Below are 27,347 nucleotides of genomic sequence, written 5' to 3' on the forward strand. Positions count from 1 at the left end.
TCTATACTGTGTTGCATTTTAGACACAATCTGATGACTTTTTTCATCTTTTATCTTACTTTTTATCAGGTATTTTTGATTCTCCAAAGTTTGGATTTGTATGTTATTTAAGTTTAACTTGAGTCTCAAAACTTGTGCCTTTTTATGTAAAAGCTGGACGGAACAGATGCTGTTTGTGTTCACAGCAGCTCAGACCCAAAAAAATGTTTTTTTGTATGAGTGAATACAGCATTAACTACTTGTTCACAATTGTCCTTTCGTGTGCCACAATACACATCTTAATGATGGAAGAGCAATGTGCTGCTGTTCTATTTTTATTTTATCACATATCGTGTATTTTGTATGTTTTGCAATAGTTTGTCTTTTTAATACTTCACCCAGGGAAAACAATAAAATAATGGACTTCTCAAGACTATAAATTAATTGTAATTTACAGTAATTCTTTCAAAGAGAATGAACTTGACATGTCACGTGACATCCTGTAGGAGGCATACTCCCCGTGGGAAGAATGAAAGACTCCGTCCACATTAGATTAAATCATGTTGTTGAGCATAATTCTATATTTATAGCACGTTATTCAAAATGATCCGTCTGTGATTGTTGTGTCCCACCTGCGTGACTCGAGTTAGAAAAAAAAGTTTGAAAATTGAAATGAGTCATCCACAGATTTAATCGGCTGATTAGCATCACGAGACGATTTACAATTGTTGCAATTGGTCCGTGGGTTCCTGTAAAAATCTCCATCAAAACACTGCTGCATCTAACTGCTCCTGCTCATTAGTCTCATGCCATTCAAAAATTGACAGATTACAAAAGGTGAAAACTTCTCACCCTTTTACTTTCTGTGTCCTCTCTTATAGATTTGATAACCCAGCAGCAGTTAGCCCCACTCCTGCCAGACAGCTGACCTTCAACTTCCTACTTCCTGTGAACGCGTGGCTGCTGCTCAATCCCTCTGAGCTGTGCTGTGATTGGACCATGGGCACCATCCCTCTGGTGGAGTCGCTCCTGGACCTTCGTAACCTGGCCACCCTGATGTTCTATGCCTTCATTGGCCTGCTAGCTTACCACAGCCTGCGCTACAGACATAGCTCTGCCAAGACTGTCATCATGGTGAGTGTTACGACCCGGCTCGTGTGGAGAAAAGTGAAGCAGGATATAACCAGTTGTTTTGGGTCAAATCATGTTATAAGAGTGCCTCTGCACTCTTGAACAATGAGACAAATTAACAAAGTGAGAAGCACAGACAAAACAGTCTCGATCCTGAGCAGCTCTAGACTGCTGCGCCAACTGGCTTCTTAAGGCTATGATGTCTGTGATGCTCTCCTCTGATTGGTCGCTCAGATACAGCAGTGTGCGCACCAATCAGACCTCCCAGGAGCCACACAAACAGGAGGGGCTGCGGCCGTAACAGTGAGAGAAAGTGTTGTAAGGTTATTGAAATACACTAGAATTTAATATTTGCCCGGTAACCAAGTTCAGATTCCCGATTGCCACATTGATTTAGTATGCAGTGGTTTAGTTCATCTTGTTCGTAAAGGGAAGTGGCAAGTGCTGCCCCATGGGTTTATGGGAAGGTAAAACACCATGACAATCCAAGACATATTTGCAGCGCATTACTCGTAAAAATAAGAACAAGAGACACTTGGATAAACCAAAGCTCATTACAATACTTTCTACGGTTACTTGCACATTTTTATCCCTCCTTGATGATCCCATCAAGTGTTCACAAACAAAAAAAACTCCATTTTACTCATTTTTTTTTAGATTAAAGGCCACCCCGACCCTTCCCTCCATAGCTTACATGTGTTTGACTGCACTCTTCAAACCACTGAGATTTTTGAAAGTGGCTTAAGTGGCTTCACAAATGAAAGACCGCCTTTATTTTTTTTGGGCAAGAGCACGTTTCTTAAGTGCTCCCTCAAGATCAAAAGGCACATAAACTGTTTTGCTGTAACTGCAGATAATGATACTTAATCCTTCTAATTTGGGCCTCAGATCAAAACATTTGAGACAACCCTCCTATACGTGAGCCTTTGCTAGTGGCCGACGTTACTCCTGTGTCTGTATGCCGATGTTCAGGCTCTCCCTATTTTTCTGTTTGCTCTTCTGTTGTTTCTCATATTTGTCCTTCATCAGTTTCACGAACCGATAAATAATTAGGATTAAAGATCAAATAAAGATCTACAGATATAGAGAGCTCCACAGATAATGAAGGGGGAAACACTGTTCATCCTGGTAAAAAGAAACATCTGTTGTGCAACCCTTTCTCTCTTTTAGGGTCAGTAAACTTCCTCACAGTCCTGCCCTTCCCTTCACTTTTGAAAAGGGCACCAAACATCAACACAAAAAAACAAATAAATGACCTTTGCAATGTTTTCTCTGGTTTTCTGGGAGTGTTTTGCAACATGTTGTATAACAATATTATACCACATCAACCTACTTAGCGTCTTCTGAAGGCAGCTGCTGTCCCACATGCAGGAAGAGACACATGACATGGTTTTAAATAACTGTTTTTTTTTTTACTATAGGGGCCAAAGTCTTTTTTCTACCCGTGTCGGTCGCTGGCTGTTGAGCTATAACTATTGATTGATTATTTTCACCAGTGTTTTATCAAGTGATTATTCTTTTGATTACACGTTACTATTTTTTACATTTCATTTATGTAATGTCAGTGAAAAGTGAAAATGATGAATTTCATTTTCCCACAGCCAGTGCTCATTTCTGCCCTCTTCCTGTTTCGGTTGACTAATATTTACAAACTTGTTGGTGCCTGTTTTTCAGTCCAGATTTCCAGTCATCGCCATGGTAGACAAAGGAAACAGTCACATTTGAATAGCCGAAACCTGTGACTATCTTTCTGTGATAAGAATACCTTTACGGAATTGGTTTGCGTCCAAATTTGCAACAAATAGATCACAAACAACATATGAACCCCTTAAAAAAATACCAATCATCTAAGGTTACACTGGAGGGGTTTTCCAGACTTTCTTTAAGGACAAGCTTTGCAGAACTCTGCCGATCAGACGTTTGCATATGAAAGGGGAAATAGAAAAAAGGTCAAATGCAGAAGTTTGATTAAGAGACATTACTGTCATGATTGGTGATTTTTGGGCTGGATGAGAGTCTTGGGGCGTGGGGGGTTAGATCTGGGCCACTTCAATGAGCATTCATTTAAAACATGTTTTAAGGAAATGCCCAAAAAAAAATGTAAATGAGTCTAAATGACTGATATATATTACTTTGGTCAAATCAACAGTCTAAAACGAGAAAACAAGTCTTCTTCTGTCATATATGACGGACAACAGCTGAATATCCTCACATTAAGGCCCTGACACATCAAGCAGATGTCTGATTAAAAAGTGGAAAATGGCTCTGGCATTGTCAGCCAATGTCGAGAGCTGGAGATAAATGAAACCTCCGAACAGCCAATCAGAAAGATTTCTCTCACAGACGGCTGACGATCTCCATGGTGTGTCAGGGCCTTTAGAGAAGACGCAAATCTGATCCTTTTCTGCTATTGATGGAAAAAACAAAAACAAAAAAACATTACCACTACTTTTGTATGCCCTAAAAATGTTGGGGGCTCCGGATAGCCCAATGGTTATGTAGTTCAACCCATGTACAGAGGCCATAGACCTCGCCCCAGCAGCCGTGGGTTCAAATCCGACCTCAGTCTGTTGTTGCATGTCATCCCCCTCTCTCTCCTCTCTCCAACATTACCTGTCTCTTTTCAGCTGTCCTATCCAATAAAGGAACAAATGGCCCCCAAAAAATCTAGTTTGTATATACAATCACATATTCAGCATGTTGTTGTTTGTTTTTTTCAATACACATTTTAAAACCCATTTTCTGAATGTTGCCGTGACATGATATGACTTTCTCTCTTCAGGCCCTGTCTTTGATTGTCCTGCCTTTCATCCCTGCGTCAAACCTGTTCTTCCCCGTGGGTTTTGTTGTGGCAGAGCGGGTCCTTTATGTGCCCAGTATGGGCTTCTGCGTTCTTGTTGCACATGGATTCAAGATTGTCTCACAGAAAGGGTGAGTGCTTGAGCAAAACTAATCAATTACTTGGATATTTTGGAAACACATCACAAGCCATCATCATCACCAAAAAGAGGAAACACTGTTTTGACTTGTTTCCAGTTGTAACATTTATGGATTTGAAGAATGCAGCGGTCCAAGTCTTTGAATTTTATAGTATTACCTTTTATTTCTTTCTTGGTAGACACCTGAAGAAGATTTCCTGGCTGATAATTGGGGTGCTTTTAACAACACACACAGTGAAAACATTCAACAGAAATTGGGATTGGGAGTCAGAGTATACCCTCTTCACTTCAGCCCTGAAGGTAAGCAAGATAATTAAGGCAGCATTAGTGCTAGTGAATATAGGCTCTATTCCAAGGTGAGACACTGCAATCTGGCCTATGACACAAGGTGTGAAAAGATTTGTTCTTTCAGATGACTCGAAGAACAATAATGATTGATCGCTGTGTAACCAAACCCGAATGACTTAACTGCGGTGTTCCTTACATGTCTGTTACTTTATGTCTGTCACTTCAGGTCAACAAGAACAATGCCAAGCTGTGGAACAATGTTGGCCACGCTTTAGAGAACCAAAATAATTATGCAAGGGCACTCCGGTATTTTCTCCAGGCCACCCGTGTACAGCCAGGTAAGACACATGGATCAGGTATTTTTGAATGATTATAATATTTTAAAATGACAAATGAGATTAATGAATCCCACAGATGATGTTAAAACATCTGCTGGTGCTTACATTTTACGTCTTCGCTTCTTAATTAAATATTTTGTAAAATGAAAAAAAAAAGAAAGAATACTTAAATATGTATAGGATAATGCATATTGTTGTGCTGTCACAGAATACATTTTATACACATAGAGATGTACAGATTGAATTTGTTAAACAATCAAAAAACGTGTTAATAGAAGATCTCCTATATTAATCCCATAAGGGGAAATTCAATTTTACACTCTGTTATTAAGACACACACAGGCTGAAATAGACACACCTGCACGAACATGCACTAATGGGGAAATGTCAGAGTGAGAGTGCTGCCCACAGTGAGCGCTCCTGAGCTGGTAGCGGTCGTTATCTTTCTCAAGGGCACCTCGGCAGTGCTCAGGAAGGGAACTGGCACCTCTCCAGCGACCAGACCAATTTCCGGACTTGGTCCGCTACAGGACTTTAACCGGCAACCCTCCAATTCCCAAACCAAGTCTCTCAGCCTGAGCTACTGCCGCCCCATTAACACATTATTAGTTTAAAAATAATTCTCTAAATACAAAGTGGTGCAATAGTTAATGAAACAAACCAACAGGGGAGCATTCCCATTGGTTACTTTTATAAAACGTCAGTATTAAACTTACTGTATATGACAAAATGACCTCTAGTACACATGTTGGTTAGCATTTCCAAGCCTCATGGAATTTAAGAGATAAATCCTAATCCCTAAATTTGCCCCAGACACTGTGAAATACTTTGATCTTAAGTATACATATCATTTTTTTAAAAGGGTTTAACACAGAGACATTTCCTCATACCACCCTCTGAAGCTCTGTGCACCGGTGTTTTTTTACATCTATTGTATTTTTAGTTTCTAGATTTCATTTAAAACCAAAATAAAAAAGGGTATTTAATGCAGGTTAACAGCCCCCATACTTTTAGAATTTGATATTTTGAAAGAAAACCTCAGGCTCTAGGGATGCTCTTATCGTCTCTGTGACATAAGAAACGAAATAAGACTGATTTAGAAAAAGAAACAAGAAAGAACAAAACTTCCAGATCAAATGAAACTGTATCACCCCTGAAGGATATTCTGGTGCCATGTTGCTCCAACATTGCAGTATAAAAAAAGAGTAGCAGAAAAGAGCATCAAATGTAAGAGGCGACTGTTTATAAACTAACATGCATTGCTATTGAAACACAAACTCATCCAAAATTAACAAACCAGTTCCCTGGACATCTAATTGAATTACAAGTTGAGCAGCCTTTGTGTTCATTTATTTGTTTTGGATTTTCGTTTCACCTTCCAGAAACTTGACTCCGTTCATAAGCAGTTATCCCACACAAAAAGCTCATGACTGCATACACATAACTCAAGTATAAACACAGAGATTGCTTCGCATACATTAAAGGTGCAGTTAGAGTAAGACCAGCATCTCACAGCTTTTTCTGTTTTGCTTCAAAGCTTATTTTTCAGGAAGTTTGTCTTTAGCTGAGAAATCAACACATTTGCTGGTTCACCACCCAAGACTGTTTCCCTAAGATTACCAGTATAAACAAGTGACCCTTTGAGGATATCCTGCTGTACTAATATAGACCATCACTTCTACTTTTCCAGACTGACCCTTTAAACAATGCACTCTTCTTACTTGTTCCCAGAATGCATTCAGGCTCATTGAAACTAAATATGCATCATCTGTTTATATACTCTTTATTTAGACTTCATTGCTCATGAATATCTTTGCAGATGACATCGGCGCTCACATGAATGTCGGAAGAACCTACAAGAATTTAAACAAGTCCAAAGAGGCGGAAGAGGCCTACCTGGTTGCCAAATCCCTCATGCCACAGGTACCTGGTCATGTTACACACAGTCTAGGGAAGGTTCCCACGAGAGGACTCTTCATCTATGTAACTTAGATGCACATCTTGAATCCTCTTCATAGATGAATACCCTTGCTTCCCCTGCTTGCTCATGCTGTAATCGGCTTACATGCTCTGCTGACTAGTTAATAATAACAACCAATTTGGCTAAATCTATGGGGGTGAACCTTGAAGCAGGATTTGCGGTTATCAAGGTAGTTCAGCTCAGGGTTTTCAGACTTCTTCCCTTTATACTGGTGTAGATCGCCATGAGCTGATCATGAGAAGGGAGGAGATTGACCAGCAAACACTTAGTTTTTCCTGGATGTTCTTTCCTCTAAAATATATAATTGTAAATTATATTATTAAAGCTTTACAGTTATCATCATACTGCAGAGATAAAACACAGTACAGAAGCTTTTATTTAAATCTACAATAAGATTGAAATGAAGTGTACTTACTGGTTTTAATAATGTTTTCATATTTATTTTTATGTACAACCCCATATACATGGAGATGAAATATTGTGCCTTAAATTGTCAGACATGTATGATATGACAAAAAAAGGGAATAAACGGGTGTTATTATATTCAGATCAATGTCTTAATCACATTTTCAAATTGTGCACTGTGATGGTGATAATTTGCCCATTCACAGTTAGTTTGTTTTTTCTGCCTGCTTTGCTTACTCCATTTGTCCAATGCAGCTTTGGTGATTTTAGTCTGGATAGTGAGTTTAACTTAGCCAAAGTTTTTTGATTTCCTAACTTGCTCTGAGTTTTTGAAAATGATGATCTTCTTGAACGTGATAGGTTATATAAAGCTAGAACAGCCCCTATTCTGTGAAGGGGCTCATAGAAACTCTTAGTTGACAGATCAGGTTAAGAACTAGCTTCTTGTGGGTCGCTTAGCGTGACCTCTTTTGTCAGGGTTAGGGAAGCCAGAGATCCTAAAGATAATTTGGGTATGTTGAACTTGCTGTGTAGAATAGCCCCCTCGTATGCTGCCAGGGGGCAAGTAAAGCCTACATAGGGGAGGGTTTTTAATTCAGCTAATATAGTGTATATCGGCTCCTTATGGGAGAGGATGGGTGAATAGAGAGAAGCTTCTTAGGGAGGCTGTGGTTCAGTTGTTAAAGTTGGTCGTCTATCAACTGTAAAAGCGGTGTAAAAGCGCTTTGAGTAGCCCTATACAAGCTCAAGTCCACATTCACAATCTACCATTAGCCGGAACCTTGTTGTGTGGCTCACTTTAAGCTGCTTTGTTGCCATATCACAGAGCCACGGAACCATGACCAGACACTTGAACCTGACAAAAAGTGTATCTGATTGGAATTACTCATTTTAAACACACCCACCACTGATTTGTTGTTGAAAGAAAACTGTCTGGTTCACTGATAAAACTGTGTTGGATTATGGTTTATTTCAGGAACATGACTTGTTGTCATTCAATGGAACTGTCATTGTGATTTTCTGTTTTTTTTTTTTTCATTTGTATTGTCAAAACATGTCATCGGGTGCATTCCAGTTAGTGAGATGAGGGCTATCAAGGTAACTTCAGGGTTAACTTTTTCAAATGCCTCAAGAAGTTTTTATTCAATCTCAACGTTTCGACCCAAGGTCTCCTTCAGGCGATCGTCACCTTTCTGGACGAAATGTTGTGATTGAATAAAAACTTTTTGTGGCATTCAAGCTAGTGTGTGGGCTTATTTTCATTTCTACCTCAATTAGTCACCAATAGATGACTCTAACTGTGGGCTTTTGGTGCCTGTTTGAACTTCAGTTGCCCTTTTTAAAAAGTAAAGGCAGCTTAGTAAACTGCTTTCTAAGTTAGCATAGCATTAAAAAAATATATTTTTTTAGAGCGCATTTCATTAAACGTAAGCTCACAGCCAATGGACATCAAGACATTCCACATAGCAATCAAACACAAAAAGCATGAAAGCATTTTTTTTTTTTTTTTTTTTTATAAACATAGCTGCACATACAGGTAATTACACACGTGGTCACAAATAGACTATGTGTTACGCTCAGGAGAATAGACAGGTTTTATGTTAAGTTTTAAAAGTAGAGACAGCTGTGATGAACCTAGATTATCACCATCCACTCCGTCAGTCCATTTTTTTTATTTATATATGAATATGTCGGATGTCTCTGGCCTCACTGCACTGTGAACAGTGACTTCTCTGTTGACCACTACAGGTTATTCCTGGTAAGAAGTATGCGACGCGCGTGGCGCCGAACCATCTGAATGTTTACATAAACCTTGCAAATCTGATACGAGCCAATGAATCTCGTCTGGAGGAGGCGGACCAGCTCTATCGACAAGCAATCAGCATGAGACCAGACTTCAAACAAGCATACATTAGCAGGCAAGATTGATCTTTTTCAAGTTTCTGCCAATCAGATTGTATTCTTTGACCACGAGTTATCAACATGTATTGTTTGCGTGGCGTGCATTCTTTTATTATTGAAGAGAAACAAAACATTGAATGCTAATCTCTATTTAGTGCAAGATCAGTCGTGTTGGCGGTACATCTGTAAGTGTAAGAGAAGCCACCACAGTTCGACGTGACTGGTAAATAATTGATGTCGTGCAGGTGACGCTCTTGTGGGTGTGGAAGTGATGTGGGTTGAGAGAATGAGGGTCCATAATCATACATTCAATGTAGCTGCCGCCAAAAACAAGACATTTATGATTGTTGCTTCAGGTGAATAACTTGGTTCGATCAACACCAGGTTTAAAGGTTCTATCCAACAACTGTTTTTTATTTATTTAAAAAAAAAAGTGTACCAGTTTATTTTCTGTCTCACCTCTAATGCTGTCTGTGTGATATTTTAAAGATTGGGAATTGGCACTGACCTTCAACTCCACCTGAAACAATAAAACAATGACTTGATATAAGTCCATCCTTATCTATTTACTTCCACTAATTACATTATTTCACTTTGACAGGGATAAAGTTCAAAATGGCAAAATAATTCTTATTAAACATGCATAGTAAGAAAACTATTACTTAGATTTGATTCCCTGTTCTTCCAGTAACAGCGGCAAGATCTTCAACGAAGATATAATACTCTATACAGACAGAAATTAATGCTGAACTCCTTGTTACCCAATCCCATCTTTTGTCTGCCCTTTCTACTCCTCTACTGGGTATTTCACCAAAGTATGACCAATACTCTGCTGGTCTGGCTTTGTTATTTAGGGGAAGTGGGCTTTGATTAACAGAGAAAGAAAGAAATCACTAAAATTATAGATAGACTTTTTGATGCAAAATTACTTTCACTCCTGGAGTCTAATTGTAATTTAATTTTAATGTGTAAAGGGGCAATGTGCAATATTAAACATACAGTATATGTTGCTATTTGATGCATTGTAGAGTTATCTTAGAGCTACTTTAAATCTGCAGTCCCTCGACAGGTCACACGGTCTATTTTTAAGTTTGTAAATGTATTGGATTTTTTTTTTTTTTTCGACTCAGAGGGGAGTTGCTGCTGAAGATGAACAAGCTCTCAGATGCCCGGGACGCCTACCTCCGAGCCTTGGAGCTGGACCTCACCAACGCTGACCTGTGGTACAACCTGGCCATTGTCAACATCGAGATGAAGGACCCATCAGAGGCCCTGAAAAACTTCAACCACGCCCTGGAGCTCAACCCACGTCACAAGCTGGCACTGTTTAACTCGGCTCTTCTTATGCAGGAGTCTGGTGAGTGAGGCTTGCCAAGTCTGTCAGGAGGAAGTAAAATGTAATCCGGCCTCCAGCTCGAATCAAAAGCGCCACTTGCTGTAGGAAAGCATTACTTGACATTTACCTAAACCCTTCTTTCACACCAACTCACACTAACATAATAAATAAACTGATATTACCTTTAGGGTGTAACCAGTTTCTTAAGATCGGCCATTATGTTGCAATGAACCCTACGTGCACTGGCAAAGAGTTTTATGGCCAAGAATCTGTCAGGTCGCACTTCATCATCTTGGTCACAAAAACAAGCAACAGTTATATTTACAGCAGGTTTGACTGGAGGTTTATGTGAGCTTTTGAGACAGCATGAGACAGCCACACCGTTCCTGCACTGTCAGCACTGTCCTGCTGCAGGTTAATGCAAAGAAAGAAACATATATATATATATATATCACCCTACGTTTCAATATGAAGGTATATTTCAGATGAGACATCCATTGAATGTTCTGTGAGATGGTTCACACCAAGTCAACAAAGGGGCACTTTGTCACGGTAGCAATGTTTCTTGTCAACACATGTTTTCCAGCACTCTTGCCTCAGTGTGACTCTGACCTGTGAACCTTTAACGTGATGTCAGCACAGGTGTAAAGCCATAGCTTCTGCATTAATCAAAAGGTTTCATACAGCTGAAATGTTCCACTGTTGATAAAATGACAATTACCCTTAAAATGATTGATAGCAACTGTTACGCATCGTGCTCCATGTTTGTAGCTTTTCACCATCAAAGTTGTTCTTCTCTGTATGAGATTGTATGGACATGAATCACAGCATTGCATGTTTTTAAATGATGGACTTGGAACACTTTTAGAAAGTCAGGCGATTAGCATGTGATTTTGTTTTGTTTACCTTTTTAAAACATGACATTTGTCCTGAAGCTCTTTATTTGTACAATGCATATTTTACACTAAGCTCTCTCTGAAATGACAAAGTTCAACAAAGGTTCAGTTTGGCTGCCTGCTGCAGCAGCACAGACTCTAGCGACCTTAGGGCTTCACAGAAACTCCTTTTATAATGTTAAAGAGCGAGGTTTCCAGTTACCCTTATCTAACTTGTTTTTTTAGTTTTACTGCTGCAGGGGGCCGGGTTGCACACAGGTGTGAACATAGGCCAAGCTGCTTATTATTTACTTATAAGCAAGAATCCGAATCAGATTTTATTGACCAGGTATGCTTACACACACACAATGAATTTAACTTCAACTTTAACTGTGCTCTCATATGTGCTGGTTGTTCTTCACATTCCTGATTTGGCTACTGTCTGTGTTCACTTTCTGGATTGCACTTATCGCCTCTGGCAGTGACTGAGGTGGTCTGCTTAAAAGAGGTTTACTTTTTTTCGGGGGCATTACCAAAAGAGGTTCTAACAAAAAGCAGGTTAAGGGTACATCCATTGACACAGTCTCGTCTAACCTTTACAAATCAATTTAAAATTGCAGTGGCCAAATTTGTTTTTGGGCTGTTAGTGACACAGAACTCTCTGTCCAAGCACATTTGGTAGTTAAATCTTCATATGTGTCTTTTTTTTAAAGCTCAGCCCTACACTAAACTCCTTTTATCAGCATACTTAACTTTCATGCTTATTAATCTGTTAGATGCACATTTCTATGTCTTCTATAAGCACAGGCCACTGGGCTAGGCATTACAACTTCTCCAGAAGAATACTTTCTTTTTTTTTATTTTACTCAGCAAGTTAGTGAAATTTAATAGTTGTCCTCCTCAAAGCCACAAAATACCACCGAAGAGCATAAGAGAGACATTGATTTTTAACACTGAATAGCTCTGTGCTGTGTTTTTCTCACTTTTCATCACTGAGTCTGTTTGTTTAGAGAGGATAAGACCTCTGTGGATAATTTGGCTCCTGGTAAACACTGGTCATTCTCATACTTGTTTTTTTTAAGATAACATCCTGCTATGTTGTTGTTGTCGTGTTCTGAGGTAGTTCGATATAGAGACTTGATTACTGAACTGTTTGTCAACTCAGGGTCTTCATGAAAGTTGACGTTTTTAACAGTTTCATCTGTTTTCTGTGGCAGGTGAGCCAAAGTTCTGGCCTGAGGCAAACCGTCGTTTCCTACTCTATGTGGAAGAGGAGCCTCAAGATGCCAACGGCTACTTCAACCTGGGCATGTTGGCCATGGATGCCAATGAAAACGCAGCAGCTGAGCGCTGGATGCGTAAAGCCATCGGTTTGCAGGCAGGCTTCCGCAGTGCTCTGTTTAACTTGGCTCTGCTTTACTCTCAGTCCAAACGGGAGATTGATGCGCTGCCTGTTCTGGACGAGCTGCTGCGCCACCACCCTGAGCACATCAAGGGCCTGATCCTGAAGGGAGACATCCTCATGAACCACAAAAAGGACACACATGGTGCCAAAGAGTGCTTTGAGCGCATCTTACGCATGGACCCCACAAATGTGCAAGGGAAGCACAACCTGTGTGTGGTTTACTTTGAGGAGCGTGACCTGCCACGGGCGGAGCGCTGTCTCGAGGAAACTCTGGCCCTGGCACCGAACGAGGAGTATGTGCGCCGTCACTTGAGCATTGTACGAGGGAAAATGGCTGCCATGAGCGCGGCAGGGCATCCTCTTACTGCAACAGAGGGAGCTGCCGTGTTGGCTGAGGAGGAAAAGGAAAGGAGTGTTAAGGAAGAGGCAGAGGAGGGGGTTGTTAAGGGAGGGGAGGAAGGGCAGGGTGCTGATGATGTTGGAAAGGGGGTTGGGGATGAGAAGAATGCGCGGAAATCCTCTGCAGAAAGCCTGGAAGGTGTGGGCGTGGACCAATCGGAGTCTTTGGAGGGCAGCCAGCCCGACAAGCGGACTAAGGGTAAGTCAACTAATGAGATTAAAGATATAGAGGAAAAAAGAGCAGCTGCCTTGAAGAGACTAGAGGAGATTGAGCGCATATTAAGTGGTGATTGACACTGTAATACTTTATAGGGTGGACTACTTTTATAGAGCTCTCTAATGCTCCGATGTAAGACTGCATTTCCCCCGTTAGAAATGTGTATTCTTAATCAGTTGTCATTTTATTTCTTTGATTTTTCAGGCTGCTCTGTGTGGCTCTGCTGTTTTCACAATAATCATGTTAAGAAGGGAAATGTATGTACACATGAAACTCTTGAAACAATAAGCACAAAGCCAATTTGGGGAAAAATCTATTTAAAGCTTCTGGAGCAATGTAGATGCCAATGTGTATCATCTGAATGTGACTTCACATATCGTAGATCTGCAGTAGTTCTGAATATGTTTTGTTTTCCATGTGTAGTCATTGTCTATCACTGGATATTTGCTCACTAAGATGTGACTCACTCCTGTGTTATTGTTTTTAAAAACAGAATGATTGTATGAGACAATTAAAGGAAATGACGTGTTCCCCAGATTTCCTCAAGGCAGGATGATATCTGCGCCTGAGTTTGCACCTCAAAATAAACCACAGAGAGAGAGAGAGAGAGAGAGAGGGGGAAAAAACCCTCCACACTACAACAACAGCAGGCTTCAGCTCTCTTCCAGCAACATCTTCTAATCTTTATTGATCTCACACGGCACTTCCTGCCTCTGCATCATCAGCTCCAGCGCTCGCAGCTGCCTCCATCTCCACAATTTCATTGTGATTCCATCTGAAGACGATTATCTCACCCTCTTTGTCACATTACCCCCCTCACATCTCCTCGCCTGCCTCCCACTATTCACACACTACAGCCACATTAGAGACAAATGTTTTTTCCTGCTTTTCTTGTTTGGTTGACTTGTTCAATACTGATCACTCTCAACCCATTTATTCTGCCGGTCAACAATGACGCATCCTCACCGTCAGGCTTCATCATGTGTTCCCTGTGTTCCTTCCACTTCACAGGGAGATTTTTCACAGCATATAAAAAAAAACAGATACACTCTTTCATCTTTCTCAGCAGTGATTTAAGATGTATTATAATATTCATTGGAATGTTCCCCATGATACATTTTTGGAGTGGTCTTTGTGCTCTCCTTTTATAGCTGGGATTACTCCCAAGGGAAAATGCTCTGCATTTGTTTGTAGTAACCACTGATTTTTTTTTTTTTTTGTTGAACAGCAAAGCTGGGAATCCACTGGCCTTGGTTGGATCTTCCTACCTGGTTTGATAATGACATTAAAATAAATAATAATAAAGGTAAACAATAAAAATAAAGGTTTATGCATTAAACAAATAAACATTTAGAAAGCAACATGGAAACATGTATACAGAAATAAATGGGCAAAAGGAAAAATGAATGGAAATGCTTATCATTACTTTTAGTTTGCTACATTTACTCACACTTGTATATTCTTTAGCAGATTAGTTGTACGTAATGGCACTTGTATGACTCCAAAAGCGAATACACAAACAAACTAAGTATTAGAAATGCACAGATCTCTTCTTCTACTGTTTCTTCAGGTCATTCTTTTCAAACACTACACCACTATACAACCAAGCTGCTGATTGGATGCTTCTCAGGAGGTATGACTATTTGAAAAGAAAAACAAAACAAAACAAAGGCATGCAACTGATAGTCAAAACACATTCATTTCAATGTACAAATGGTTTATAGCGTATCCTCGACAGGAGCTCTGAGACTTTAAAATGAACAGAATCCATCGCACGCGTTGCAAAGCATGTTAAGTAGAAATAACCTTCTTTGAGAGCCGCTGTTGATGTCGTCTTCACAGCTCCCGTGATGTTCCTGTGTGGGCTTCACAGTGCAATAATTAGTTTCATTACGACGACACTGCTCGGTGCAATTCTTCATCGTGTCCTAGAGGACAGCAGCTTGATTACTTTAAGTTAGGAGCACTGTGGTGGTACTAAGGAGCTTTACTATGCAGCGACTGTTCAGCCCCTTACATTCTGTGTACATATATTTACCATGTACTTGTATCCAGTGTTATTTATTTTCATATGCACTGCAAATACTGGTGTTGTTTGTTTGTTTACCACTGACAGTATGCTTTAAAGTCATGGTGCATATTTTTGTTGCTACTAATAAGCAATATGTGTCACTTGTTAAACATGTCATAGATGTGTTTTTTCTTCTTCATTTTTTAACAGAGCCCCCCATTTCAGTGTTAATCCATGTATGAAATATTCAATCATCTGTCCACTTGGAAAACTAGGTACAGCTTTGAATGATCCCGTTTGCAATATTTTCTGTTAGGTCTCATTTTGCTGAGTGAATGATTTTTGTACGATTATACAATTTTTTTTAAAAATTCAATTGCCCTTGGTGGTGGGGGTGTAGGTTATTAAATAAATTCAAATAAAATGATTGGCTTTTGTTTCTTTTTATGCGTAACATAGCTGCTACATTCAGTGACTACTAGATTGGTCGGATGACGGCAGAATAATACTAATTTCTTTTTTGTTCTTATTATTCAACTTAGTCATTTTAGAGGGGGAAATTGCAGACAATTCCCTTTCCATCCTAATATCAAATTTTTAAAGGAAATTCTTTGGGTACAAGATGTCTTCAGACACCATGGAGACAAATTTAGATCACATTAAAAGAAGACCAGAAGAAAATGGTTGGCACATTAATTATTGAGGAAATATTGCTGCTTTTACTTTGGCAACATATCTTCAGTAAAGCAAATGTCTCCTGTTGTTCTGCTCCAGAAGTAAAAGGATGGAAGACATACACCCTGTACTGTTGTGCATTTCATATACCACAGGCACAGCTCTGCCATCCCTCTCAGGATGTTATGCCTAGTGCCAATCCAATTTGAAAAGCCAAATTAGTTTCAAATCGAAATCCAGTGTTCCAAAAATATCCTGTTGTTATTCTCCCTGACTGACCGACCGATCACATTTTCTATATAATGTTGTTTGTTGTGATTTGACTTCCTGCAAAGATGCAAAGTCTGTGAGAAATTGCACAGAAAGTTTCATGAGGAGGGGAAAAGAAAAGTATGATTCTTACTTTCCCTCTAGGTATAACAATGCAAGTGATTATATTTGCACATGTTTTGAGAAATGTAAGATTTAACAAGAGATGTATCAGGTGCCTATAAGGATTTGCATTGGGGTGTTTTTTGGACTAATAGTTAAGATACAGTGAAACTTCATTCACATCATAAAAGCTCATGCCTAATGTTAGGCCCAGTGCCTTTTTATTAGCCTGGTGTTGCTGCAAGTTTAGAAAAAAAAGGCACGTCTCAACAGAGGTGTAAAGTAACGAATTACATTTACTCGCGTTACTGTAATTGAGTAGTTTTTTGGGGTACCTAATACTTTTGAAGTCGTTTTTAAAATTTGTACTTTTACTTTTACTTAAGTAGGTTTTCGGTTAAGTATTGTAATTCGCTACATTTTAAATCACATCCGTTACTGAGTAAAAAAAAAATAAAAAATAGGCCAGCTATGAATGATTTTCCCTCATGGCACCGGAGCGACGAGAGGCAGACAGACGGAGACTCTTTTCTTGGCTCGGTGCCACTTCAGCTAGTGCAGCACGGATAAGCTCCTCCACTACAGCGGGTCTACCTGCTGAAGGTGTTTATAAACTGATGTTTCATTGTCTTGAGTTCAAGATGATTAAAATAAGTTGTCTGTGACTCTTACTCTTGGGCAAAGAAGTGGCTGTGAATGCTTTTTCTCACTGCAGCGTTCGCGACTACAATCGCCGCTGCAGCTCCGCGAAATCTCCGAGCGATAAACACATTTAGTTCCGGAAAGATTTTTCACAATAAAAGTCCATTATTGCCACCTCTGTGATGTGCTTTTATTTTGAAGCAGACGTATGAGGAAGTTGTGTGTTATAAGTTGTTGCAACTTAACACATCTCAGATGTGTACAAATAAATACTTCATACCAAACAGATTCAGTTAGAAGCTTCAGTAGCTAATAGGTAAACAAACAGAGACTAAAACATCTAATATTTAAGCTCATAAAGGCTCATTTTAAAACAATAAATTGATTATCTTTCATCTCAGGTTTAGTTGCAGCTAAATCAGCCTTTGAGGCTGTTTTTGAGACTAACCAGCCTCAGAATAATAAAACTAAAAATACTAAAATACTCTTTACACTTTATATGATTGAGACAAAGATCCTTTTAGTATTTTCTTTAATAGTTTAAACATTTCTCTTCATAAAGCAGCTGATTACTTGAACATATAATCCTTGATTATTTATCCATCATTATGTATATTTTGTTTTTGTCAATGGGGTAGAAAATAAAATGTTTATCTGAAAAGATAAACAGAGATTTGCCTTTAATTAAAAAAACTTTGAGATTAATATCCTCTCGTCCTTTTATCATGACACACGAGATATGTGTTGTTTAAAAAAAGTAACTTAAGTAACTTTTACAGTACATTTTAAACAAGTAACGTTTTACTTTTACTTGAGTACATTTTTAAGCTGGTACCGTTACTTGTACTTAAGTAAAATTTTATCAAAGTAACAGTACTTATACTTGAGTAGAATATATTAGTACTCTTTACACCTCTGCGTCTCAATTAGATGCCCCTTTGCATTCAAAAAAAGAGTAAAAATAAAAAGCAGTACAGTGGGTTGGTGTCGATGCTGTCTTACAAAGCCTGATCAAATTGTTGATTTCTAATTTTGTTATTTTAACAATTCTGTGCAATTTTAAATATTCTTTGTGGTTTAAATCTTTAACATACCATTTGCTGTGCACAAGTTTGCTTTTTAAAATAGTTAAAGGTCTTTCTGGTATTGATACCTGTCCCAAATAAAGGCAGGGTAATTTCATAGACTGAACTAGATAGAAGCCTGGACTATTATTAGAATTTTTACGGTACAACAATTTTCCTTTTATTGTGCAGGCAGTAAAATAGCATCCCCTCAAACTAAAAAAATATAATAATAGAATAGATATAAAACTCTAATAAATTGTTAAACACGTCGATCTTGCTTACAGTTGTTAAAAATAGTATGCTTTTTTTATTCATTTGTTTTAATCTACAAAATTACAGATTTTAGCTAGCGAGGCTAGCGGCGTTGAGGTTTGACCGTTGCTGCTCTTGTAATGTAATTGGTTAGTTCATTAAAAGCGCTTTCACAGCATACCACCATTAAGTACTTTAGTTAGGGAGATTCTTCAAATGACAAATATGTTCAGTTAAATAACTTTGTGCTAGCCAGCGGTTTATTGCCGGTTTTACTTTTGTTGCAAGAAAGAAGGCAAGTGGTTACAATGGTGACAACCAATTCTAGCGAAGAGGAGCTAACTGCTAACATGGTGCAGACATTCCGTTGTTAACTCGGAGGAAAACGAGGACGACGAGTAATATTTACAGTCTATGGTTGTCTATGCTTCTGTAATGTGCCTCGGGGGCTAGGTTTGTTAGAGCTAGCATGTGGCTGTAGTTAGCAAAGCAGCTGCTCGCTAGATGGAGCTAGGTATTGCTCTTTTACATGTATTATTTCCGCTAGTGTTCAACAGCAGTGCTTCAGTAGTTGTTGCTCACGACTCAAGTATTTTGCAGTCCCACACACACTTTCAGTTTAGTGTGTGCGTGCAATAATTTCCGAATGCATTGGTTTTATGCAACAGTAGCTTACAGAACTAAAGCTCATGTTTCTATACATGTAGTAAAGGGCTTTTCAGTTGTGTGTTCTCTGGATTGTTTTTAGACTTAAGCTAATTAAGTTGGGCAGGAGCTTTGAGACGTCAATATTGGACGTGAAACAAGGCATTAAGGGTAGTCAGATGCAGACAGCAAAAGGGCACCGAAGTCACTCGATGTCAAGACACCTGAACACACAGCCAAATGGCCCACTGGCAACTGGCTGCCTCCTTTCTCCTGCCTTTGTACTCCAGCAAACCAAAAAGGATCTTAACAAATAGGTGACATCATCAAACTAATCAACTTGAAGAATGGCACACTTTGGACCGCTTCATAGAGGAAGATGATCACAGGTGGTGGCAGGGTAAACTGACCAATGAGCCCCCCTCCACTTTACAAAAGTCCTGATTAAGATAATAATAATAATAATAATAATAATACATGTTATTTATAAGCACTTTTAAAAACTCAAAGACACTTTACAATAGTTAAAACATAAAGAACAGCACAGTAAGGACAGACTAACGGACATCACAGCATTACACACAAATCATAAAGATAACAACAATAAAGATAACAATAAAGGTAAACTAGAGAAAACAGAAAATACATCACAATCATACATTAAAAGCTTGTTTAAAGAGGTGAGTTTTGATAAGTGATTTGAAAGTAGGAGGGTCGGTGCAGTGTTGAATGTGTGTAGGGAGTGAGTTCCAGAGGGAGGGGGCAGCTATGGAGAAGGCTCTGTCCCCCCGGGTTCGGTGCTTGGTTCTAAGAGGGGGAGACAGGAGGTTGGCTTTTGAAGAACGGAGGCTGCGTGCAGGAGTGTGAGGGTGAAGGAGAGCCGTGAGGTAGAAGGGGGCCTGGTGGTTAAGGGCTTTATGTGTGAGGAGAAGGATTTTGAATTGAATACGGTAAGGGACAGGGAGCCAGTGGAGATTATGCAGGACAAGATGAGAGTGGATTCACCTGTGGCTGATTACTGCAGCCAGCACAGGTGTGCAGTTTGCTCCTCCAAATGTCACGTGGATCAGGGCAGTCATGATTGATTCAACAGGGATTATTTATACTCGTTTTCTGCTGTGAAATGTATTTTTGTTTATTTTGTTTCAAGGCCTCAGGGCCTGCTAGACACTTCAGTCCTCTGTAGCTCCCCAGTTAAGTCATGTCTGATGAAATTCTTGATCAGACAATTTTGTTAGTTATTCTTTACTTCATGATCCTTATCTCCTTTAATGAACACCTACGCACTTAATGATATTGGTGTTACTAACATTGATATTGATCATGATAGCGACGATGAAGATATTTAGGATGGTTTTGATGTTGATAAGATCATCACTGTTGACGATGACAATACAGGGCTCCAGAGTGCGACCACAATTTTTAAGAGTGCGACAAACATTTTTTTTAGGTCGCACTGGTGCACCTGACGCTGCCTGGGTGAAAATATAGATTTCTTTCGCAAGCGCATCATCTCTCTGTGTTCTCCTGTGACCGAACTCACACTCACGGTAGGATCATATTGTGAGAAACCAATAAGAGACAGAGCTCGGGCGGGTCTTTGCCTCTGATTGGCTGTGGTCCTGTTCACTGCTCTGAGTTGTGTGTGTTTAAAAATTGTGAGCAACCTGAGTGCCAGAGTGGCCTAACTGAAACGGAAAAAGAAAATAAACGCGACAAAACGAGGGAAAATTACGAGGGGTAGAAACATTGAAAGTTTAAGAAAACTAAGCCTACTGTTACAACCAGCCCTACTACTGTCATTCCATCCATCCCCACTACTGAGAGTCCATCCAGCTAAGACACGGAGCCCTCGGTCCTCACATCCAGACTAAGTGTAGGTTGCGGACACCGGCATTGAGCCTGATGATAGACTTATATTACCCCTGGTTATTGTAAAAACAGTAAATTCAAATTAATAATAACTGATTTTAATTACAGATGGTTCATTTTTAGGTCACCCAGAGGTGAACTTGTTGTGTTGATCACCTAAAAGTTTCAGCACGAAATCACTTCTAAATGCAGTAGCCTGCTGTTGCGCCTTTATCACTAGCTTTCATCAGACCATAAAAATATAACTATAACTGAACATTTAATTCTTATCCAAACACGATGTCACGCACAGGCAGTCCGATCATACAGAGGTCCGCTGGTTTAACTGCGGAGCAGCGCTAAAATGCTTATTGCGCACGGAGATGGCACAGATTCGTGGCGCATAAAAAGTCAGTGACAGAGTTAGATCACGATATTGCGGACACATAGAGAAACGGACTGCCAGACTCATATGAAAAGTCGTTTAACTGAGTTTACTTAGTTGAAGAATGTGCACTCCACATGGAGCTGATCAGACTGCAGTGATCAACGCTGAAGGATCAATTCAAGTCTGTTGGTTTGGAAACATGTTATCATTTTTTAATACCTCACACTAAAATACCTGAAGATGACTTCGGTCTTTGCATCAAAGACACTCTGGCTGTTTTCGAAACCGCGTACTACATACTACTATCTAAATCAGTATGCAGTATATACTGTTTACTGCATACTGAGTTCAACAGTAGTATGTAGTATGACTGCCAGTTGTCGGTTATTTTGCAGTATGCTTGGCCCCGGTTAAACTGGTTTTACTTAGCTGTGAATAATTTGTAGTAATAGAGCAAGCCAAGTAATTGCAGCTGCTTGTCCAGCTGTGGCACATGCACTGTACAGTCTACAAAGCAGGAAAATCTGAGGTGGTAAGACTTATAAATATATGAACATGTCATACTTGTTACTGGTTCATAATGTGGCAAGATATTCAGTCACCGCCACCGACGAGTTCAAACAGCTGCGCTCCAGCATTTTGATCTCTGACCTGGCACTTTGCATTGTGGGAAACAGTATGCGAGGTAGACTGGTCCGATGCATACTGTACAATTTTACCGAATCAGTATGACATCCTGTTATTTTTGGCATCCTGTAGATCTCGCAGTTGTTCACATACTGCATACTGCATACTGCATTTGGTACTAGTAGTATAGTATGCGGTGTCGAAAACAGCCTCTGTGTTTGTGACAACTAATTCATGTGAGCAGGTTTTATCTGTAATGAACCTTAATGAGTGCAAACTGTGCTGTGGCCTGACACACACAGAACAAGTATCTCTCTCTCTCTCTCTCTCTCTCTCTCTCTCTCTCTCTCTCTCTCTCTCTCTCTCTCTCTCGCTCTCTCTCTAGTAATGCACTGATCACAGGGCAGGTAGAATAACCTGTGTCAAAGTTTCTATAAACTTGAACAACAATATTAAAACATAATATATGCAACACACAGTTTTCTATACAAGTACCTTTTTTGTCTTTTTTTTTTAAATCATACATTAGCCTATATATCCATGTGTTGAGTTATAGTGATGTCTGCAAAATTAGTCCGACCCACTTGAGGTCTCATTTGAACAAATCCGGCCCCCGACCCAATAGGACTTTGAGACTCCTGCTCTACACCTTATTCTTGCTTAAAAATCATTCACATTATATGAAAGTTATGGAGCGCGATAAAAAGGTCGCCTTATGGCGTTAAAGGCGACGCAATGAAAAATTTGGGTGCACCTAAATTTTGTGCTGGTGCACCGAAAAAAAATATTTAGGGGCACCACTGCAACCAATGCAAAAAGTTAGTCTGGAGCTCTGCAATATATTTATGATTCACCTCTGCGTACACTGCCTGTCAGCACATGTGTCTGATCAGACTTATAGCTGTTCGTTTGCACTTACTGACATCGTTTCCTCTTCTTAAGATCTTTGCTTATGTTGTCCTTACTGTCTGATGTACTTCACTTTGGACAAAAACGTCTGCTAAATGAATTGTAGAATTGAGTTATTTATACAAGATGGCAGCCTTCTGGGGACGTATGAAGATTTATCTGCAAAGTCAGCACAAAGCTCTTTTTTCGTTCACTTCATTTCATGTTTTAACTCTGAAATCAATATCAGTCACCAGATGGTGGTAAAAAAAAACCATACCTGACAAAGACAAAACGAAACAGTATCTTCAAAAACTCCATAAAACACCTGAGGAAGTTTTGTTTGTTTTTATGAATCCTTCATTTAAAGAAAGTGTTTGTGGATTGTACAGAGCAGGAGTTTAACCCCTCTGAATGTTTTTTATGTGTCTGTAATAAGCAGGGATTAAAGTTCTCCGTCGCCATGACGGATTTCCGTCAATTTCACAATTGTAATATTTTTAGTCAATGTCAATCAGACAAAAAAAAGTCGAGCAGAATGGGGGTTACTGAGAGACCTTCACGTGCAAACTGCTGTCTTTAACGTCAGACATTTATTTTGCTTGTTTGCTTCGGTGCGCAACTTTATTTACCTGACCAAAGTGAAATAACAGAGAATGATAATCAGTAACATGACAGAGTCTACCGCCAGTCAAGTTTGATTACCTGCAGGCCGGGCAGACAGTCGCCGAGTGCTCCGCTACCGGACACACTCCATTAGGAAGGCGCGTCAAGACAACAGGTGACACAACACAGGACCCACACAGAGCAACGCAACATGAATCACCTTTAAACTGGACCGTTTGACAACACAATTCTTACATGTCATATAAGCTTAACAAGCTATCACTAGTTTACTTTTTTTTACACACAATGACTGAGTGGGTGAAAGTTATAAAGTACAATACTTAAGTTCTCTACAAAGCCTTCTTTTACTTTATAAAAAAAACTTCTTACTCCGACATGCCGACACGGCGATACGATGACACAAACACTTGAAGGAATCTTGGTGTTCATTGTTCATGTGTTACTTTTAATGACAGCTGTCCTTTTCTATCGGAAAGGTATCCTTAAATGACTTCTTTCCCTGATTTCCGACTCTATCCACTATCCTATCCCTACAATAAAGGCACAGAAAGCCCAAAAATAAATCTTTAAACAAAACAAAAAAAATGGTAGGGGAAACACTGCAGACACTGTCTAGAAGTCAGATAGAAAAATGAAAATGTTTTTTAAATGTTTTTCTTTAGTACAAAATATATCAATCACAAGATAGGACACAGAGAATAAGTCACCTGCAGACAGTTGTTTTGTAAGGAGATACCTGCTTTCTTCTCCTTCATCTTTTTCCGTGTATTGGTTTGCAGCTTTTGAATAGCTGGTGACAAGGGGGATCTCCCGTGCTGGAACAAAGTGAAAAGATGGAACAGCCAACATAAATACAGCCTCTGAAATGAATCTTAATGTGTCCATCACAATTTGCATAAAAAATGCTGTTAATTACTTTTGAGCAGAGTGGGAGTGAAGAATCACAGGAAATCAAAGGGAGAACTTGTCATCGCTGTGAGCGTAGCCAGAGCCAGATCTGTCAGCTTGACTGGAGCAGAGTGTAACTGTCAAGCTGTCAGTCACATTTTGCCTTTCATGTAGCGCGATGTGCTGTAGGCCGGAACACTTCGCTTAAGGGCGTTTGCTATCACACATACCTGCTGTGCGCTTATCATCTAAGGTTCTTTTTGAAATGTAGCATTCAATTGAAGGCACCTGGGAATTTAGGCTGGTTCTAATGCACTTCCACTTCCTTATGAAAGTACATAAGAAATAATTAGACTGTAGTCTACACAGTAAGTATTCAGGAACCATTGGAACCAGAGCATGTTAGCCTGAAATGTATTACAACATTGAAGAGTATAAATACATAGCCAAGTTTTTTAATGTTGGTTCAATGTTTATGTGAAATCCAAGCAATGCTGTTGGGAGGGAAATGTTGACATCTATAGCATGCTGTACTCTTTAAATCTATTTTTAAAGTAATTTTAAAGCATTTAGTGCCATTTTACTGAGCTGCAACATTAGGCTGCATGTCCACCTAGCATTTTTTTTCCAAGCGTCAGCGTCTTTTTTTCAGTTGTTTTCAATTAGAAGAGAGCAGAAACCGGTCGCCTGGAGAAAAAGCCCAGCGTCTTTTGACTGAGCGCGCGGCCTTTTATGTGCACCGCTCTGAGTGCTCAAGGTGAAAATCTTTTAACTTGAGAATGCATGTCGGGGTACAAACTTTCTCAAATAAAAGACATACAGTAAAAAGTAACGGAGCACAATTCACCTGTGCGTTGTCTTGCCAACAGTAAAAAAAACCTGACTGATAAAGGATTTTTGTGAATTAAGCCAATTTTAGGGGAGCAGTTAACCTTTTACCAGTATGATAGCGGGTATAGTGACATGCTTTTTATTATTACTATATACAGTTTAAAAAACATTTTATTTCACGTTATTATTTAATATTTCACATCAAAATCTGTATCAAAATTTCAATACCTGCTGTGTTCTTGTAAAAAAAATCGGGTTTGTGGAATAAGACAAGTATTACGTTAATTTCTGCATTTGAAAAAAAATACTGTATCAATAAAAGCAGTGTTGAAAAGCAGTTTTTTTTTACTGCCATTACTTGTTGAATACTTAAAGTTAGTTTTTTTTCTCTATGACCATAATTACTATCCATGATGAATGCTGTAGAGTCTGGGCAAAATGGCCTTACTGTACCTTAATTACATTCACTCCCTTTACACTGATGGAAACATAGAAATGTATTAATTATAGGTGGAAACAGATTGAGTTATTTATCTCTGTTTAACGGTTTACTGTATATCCCAAGACTTCCTAAAACCTTGGCAGATGGTGCAGTCAATTAATCTTACAACAAATTATGCAAACACAATTTGTGTACAATATGAAAAACATGCTATGACAGTGAATGACTGCCTCTATTATAAGCCTCTCATGGTTGACTGTTATCCTCTTTATCTTTTTACATTTTAGGAATGTAAGCCTGCAGTATGCAGCCCTACTAAAACATTCACTGCTAAAGGCCATATGTCCATCACCTGAGCATTCTTTCAGAAGGAAATGCTCAAGGCCATTACATTTACTTTAGAAGTTACTCAGAGTTTAAAGCTGTTTAAAACGAACCAGGTACGGTGTGAACTCAGCTGTTTGCTTTTGCTTTTCTCACTTTAGGATGCTGTATAAAAGTGTCAGAGTGGTGAGTGAAGCCTCGACATTCTGCGTACTTCACCCCTCCTCCTGTGAGTAATTACTTTCCTTGTGCTTTTGATAAAAGAACACAACAGAACCCAGAATAAATTTACGCTCACACTTTTCAGCTCTCAAATATGAAAATATAAGAAGAAGGTAGAAATATCTGGAAAACTAATGCAAGTTTAGTAAATCAAACCATACTATGTATCATTGACTGGGGGAGATAGTCATCTAAGTTGTTACTTAGGTAGTTGTATGGCTTTCACGTATGTTCCTGGCTAATAGTGAGCCTTGAGCTATTTTAAAAACACCATTGATTGCTGGCGCTTTTGTCAAAATTACGGTGTCTACTTTGGCTCAAAGTAGGAATCTAAGAGGAAAAAGAATGCGCTGGAGGTTCAACATTCTGAGGCATTTATGGGCAATTATGTGCTCAAACTGGATTACAATAGGGTTCCCACTCACAAAACCCGAACCCTGTTTAGCATCCCCATCTGACATATTGAGGGGTGCATTGTGCACACAGTTTATAATGTTTAGGGAGTTTAAGAATTGACTGAGATTATGTAAATTTTTTGTGCACCTTTTACAAAAATCTGTTCACATACTTTTGACACAGTGCAAGGCCCAAAAAAAGAGCATTTGTGTCTTGTCCTCAAAACCCCATGACTACCCTGTTACATTTTAATCTTGCTACTAATAGAAAGTCACGCTTTGCTGAATTACGGTTCCTTTTTCCTTTGACTTTTATGTTTTCAGTTAATTCCATGTTAACAGATCAAACCATGTTTTCGTGAGTTGTGTTGTCTGAATTGTTACTGTAATGAGATTCTCCTGACATGAGTTTTGGTCTGATTTATTTAATTGTTAATAGTACAGACACAAGTATGTAGAGTATACATAGATGCTGCACAACAAAGCTTTTAAACTAAAGTTAATTTACAATGCCTGTCCAAGGATAGGCTTTTAAATGCACATAAAACTGAACAAATAATACACAAGAGACAGTACAAAGCAAAAACTCAACACTGAAAACATGCAAGTCTTATTTTATTCCAACTGGGACACTGTTGTAATTTAGTTTTTACCAAACATGATTGAAACTTTTACAAATTATCATTAGAAGTTCTGCTGTGTTCAATTGCAAGTAATCTGCTACATGCATACTCTCTATGTTAATGCATTTAGATTGATAAAAAACACAGGAGTCATAGGGAAAAACTGGAATGTAGCCGCCACGGGTGAACAGACACAAAAGCATCAGTGCCTACAGAACTGTCAACAGGATGTGTGAGAAATAAATGATCACAGTAGCTCCCATGGTATGTGATTGACAGGAGAACATTGATGAAATAGCACAATGTATAGCCCCGGGAACTTGATACTGTGATGACAAGTTCATAGGTTGAAGAATTTGATTTAAAAAGATAAAACGTGCTCT

The 27,347-nt window shown here is 39.1% G+C and overlaps 1 protein-coding gene across 3 annotated transcripts in view; it reads left to right on the forward strand.

Annotated features, from left to right (window-relative positions):
* The window catches only part of tmtc3 (transmembrane O-mannosyltransferase targeting cadherins 3), a 31,919-nt gene extending 16,287 nt beyond the window's left edge, over positions 1–15,632 (forward strand). For 2 of the 3 annotated variants that reach the window (XM_065956929.1, XM_020637207.3), the window contains 8 exons: positions 860–1,112; positions 3,892–4,040; positions 4,228–4,348; positions 4,563–4,674; positions 6,494–6,597; positions 8,810–8,979; positions 10,093–10,319; positions 12,391–15,632. In XM_065956929.1, the coding sequence (XP_065813001.1) occupies positions 860–1,112; positions 3,892–4,040; positions 4,228–4,348; positions 4,563–4,674; positions 6,494–6,597; positions 8,810–8,979; positions 10,093–10,319; positions 12,391–13,271 (2,017 nt within the window). In that variant the 3' untranslated portion in view covers positions 13,272–15,632. The remainder of the gene's footprint in view (positions 1–859; positions 1,113–3,891; positions 4,041–4,227; positions 4,349–4,562; positions 4,675–6,493; positions 6,598–8,809; positions 8,980–10,092; positions 10,320–12,390) is intronic. The other variant, XM_065956930.1, reaches the window with a different exon arrangement.
* Positions 15,633–27,347: the final 11,715 nt, after the last annotated feature.

This window comes from Labrus bergylta, chromosome 7 (assembly GCF_963930695.1).
Source record: "Labrus bergylta chromosome 7, fLabBer1.1, whole genome shotgun sequence".
NCBI classification, from domain to species: domain Eukaryota; kingdom Metazoa; phylum Chordata; class Actinopteri; order Labriformes; family Labridae; genus Labrus; species Labrus bergylta.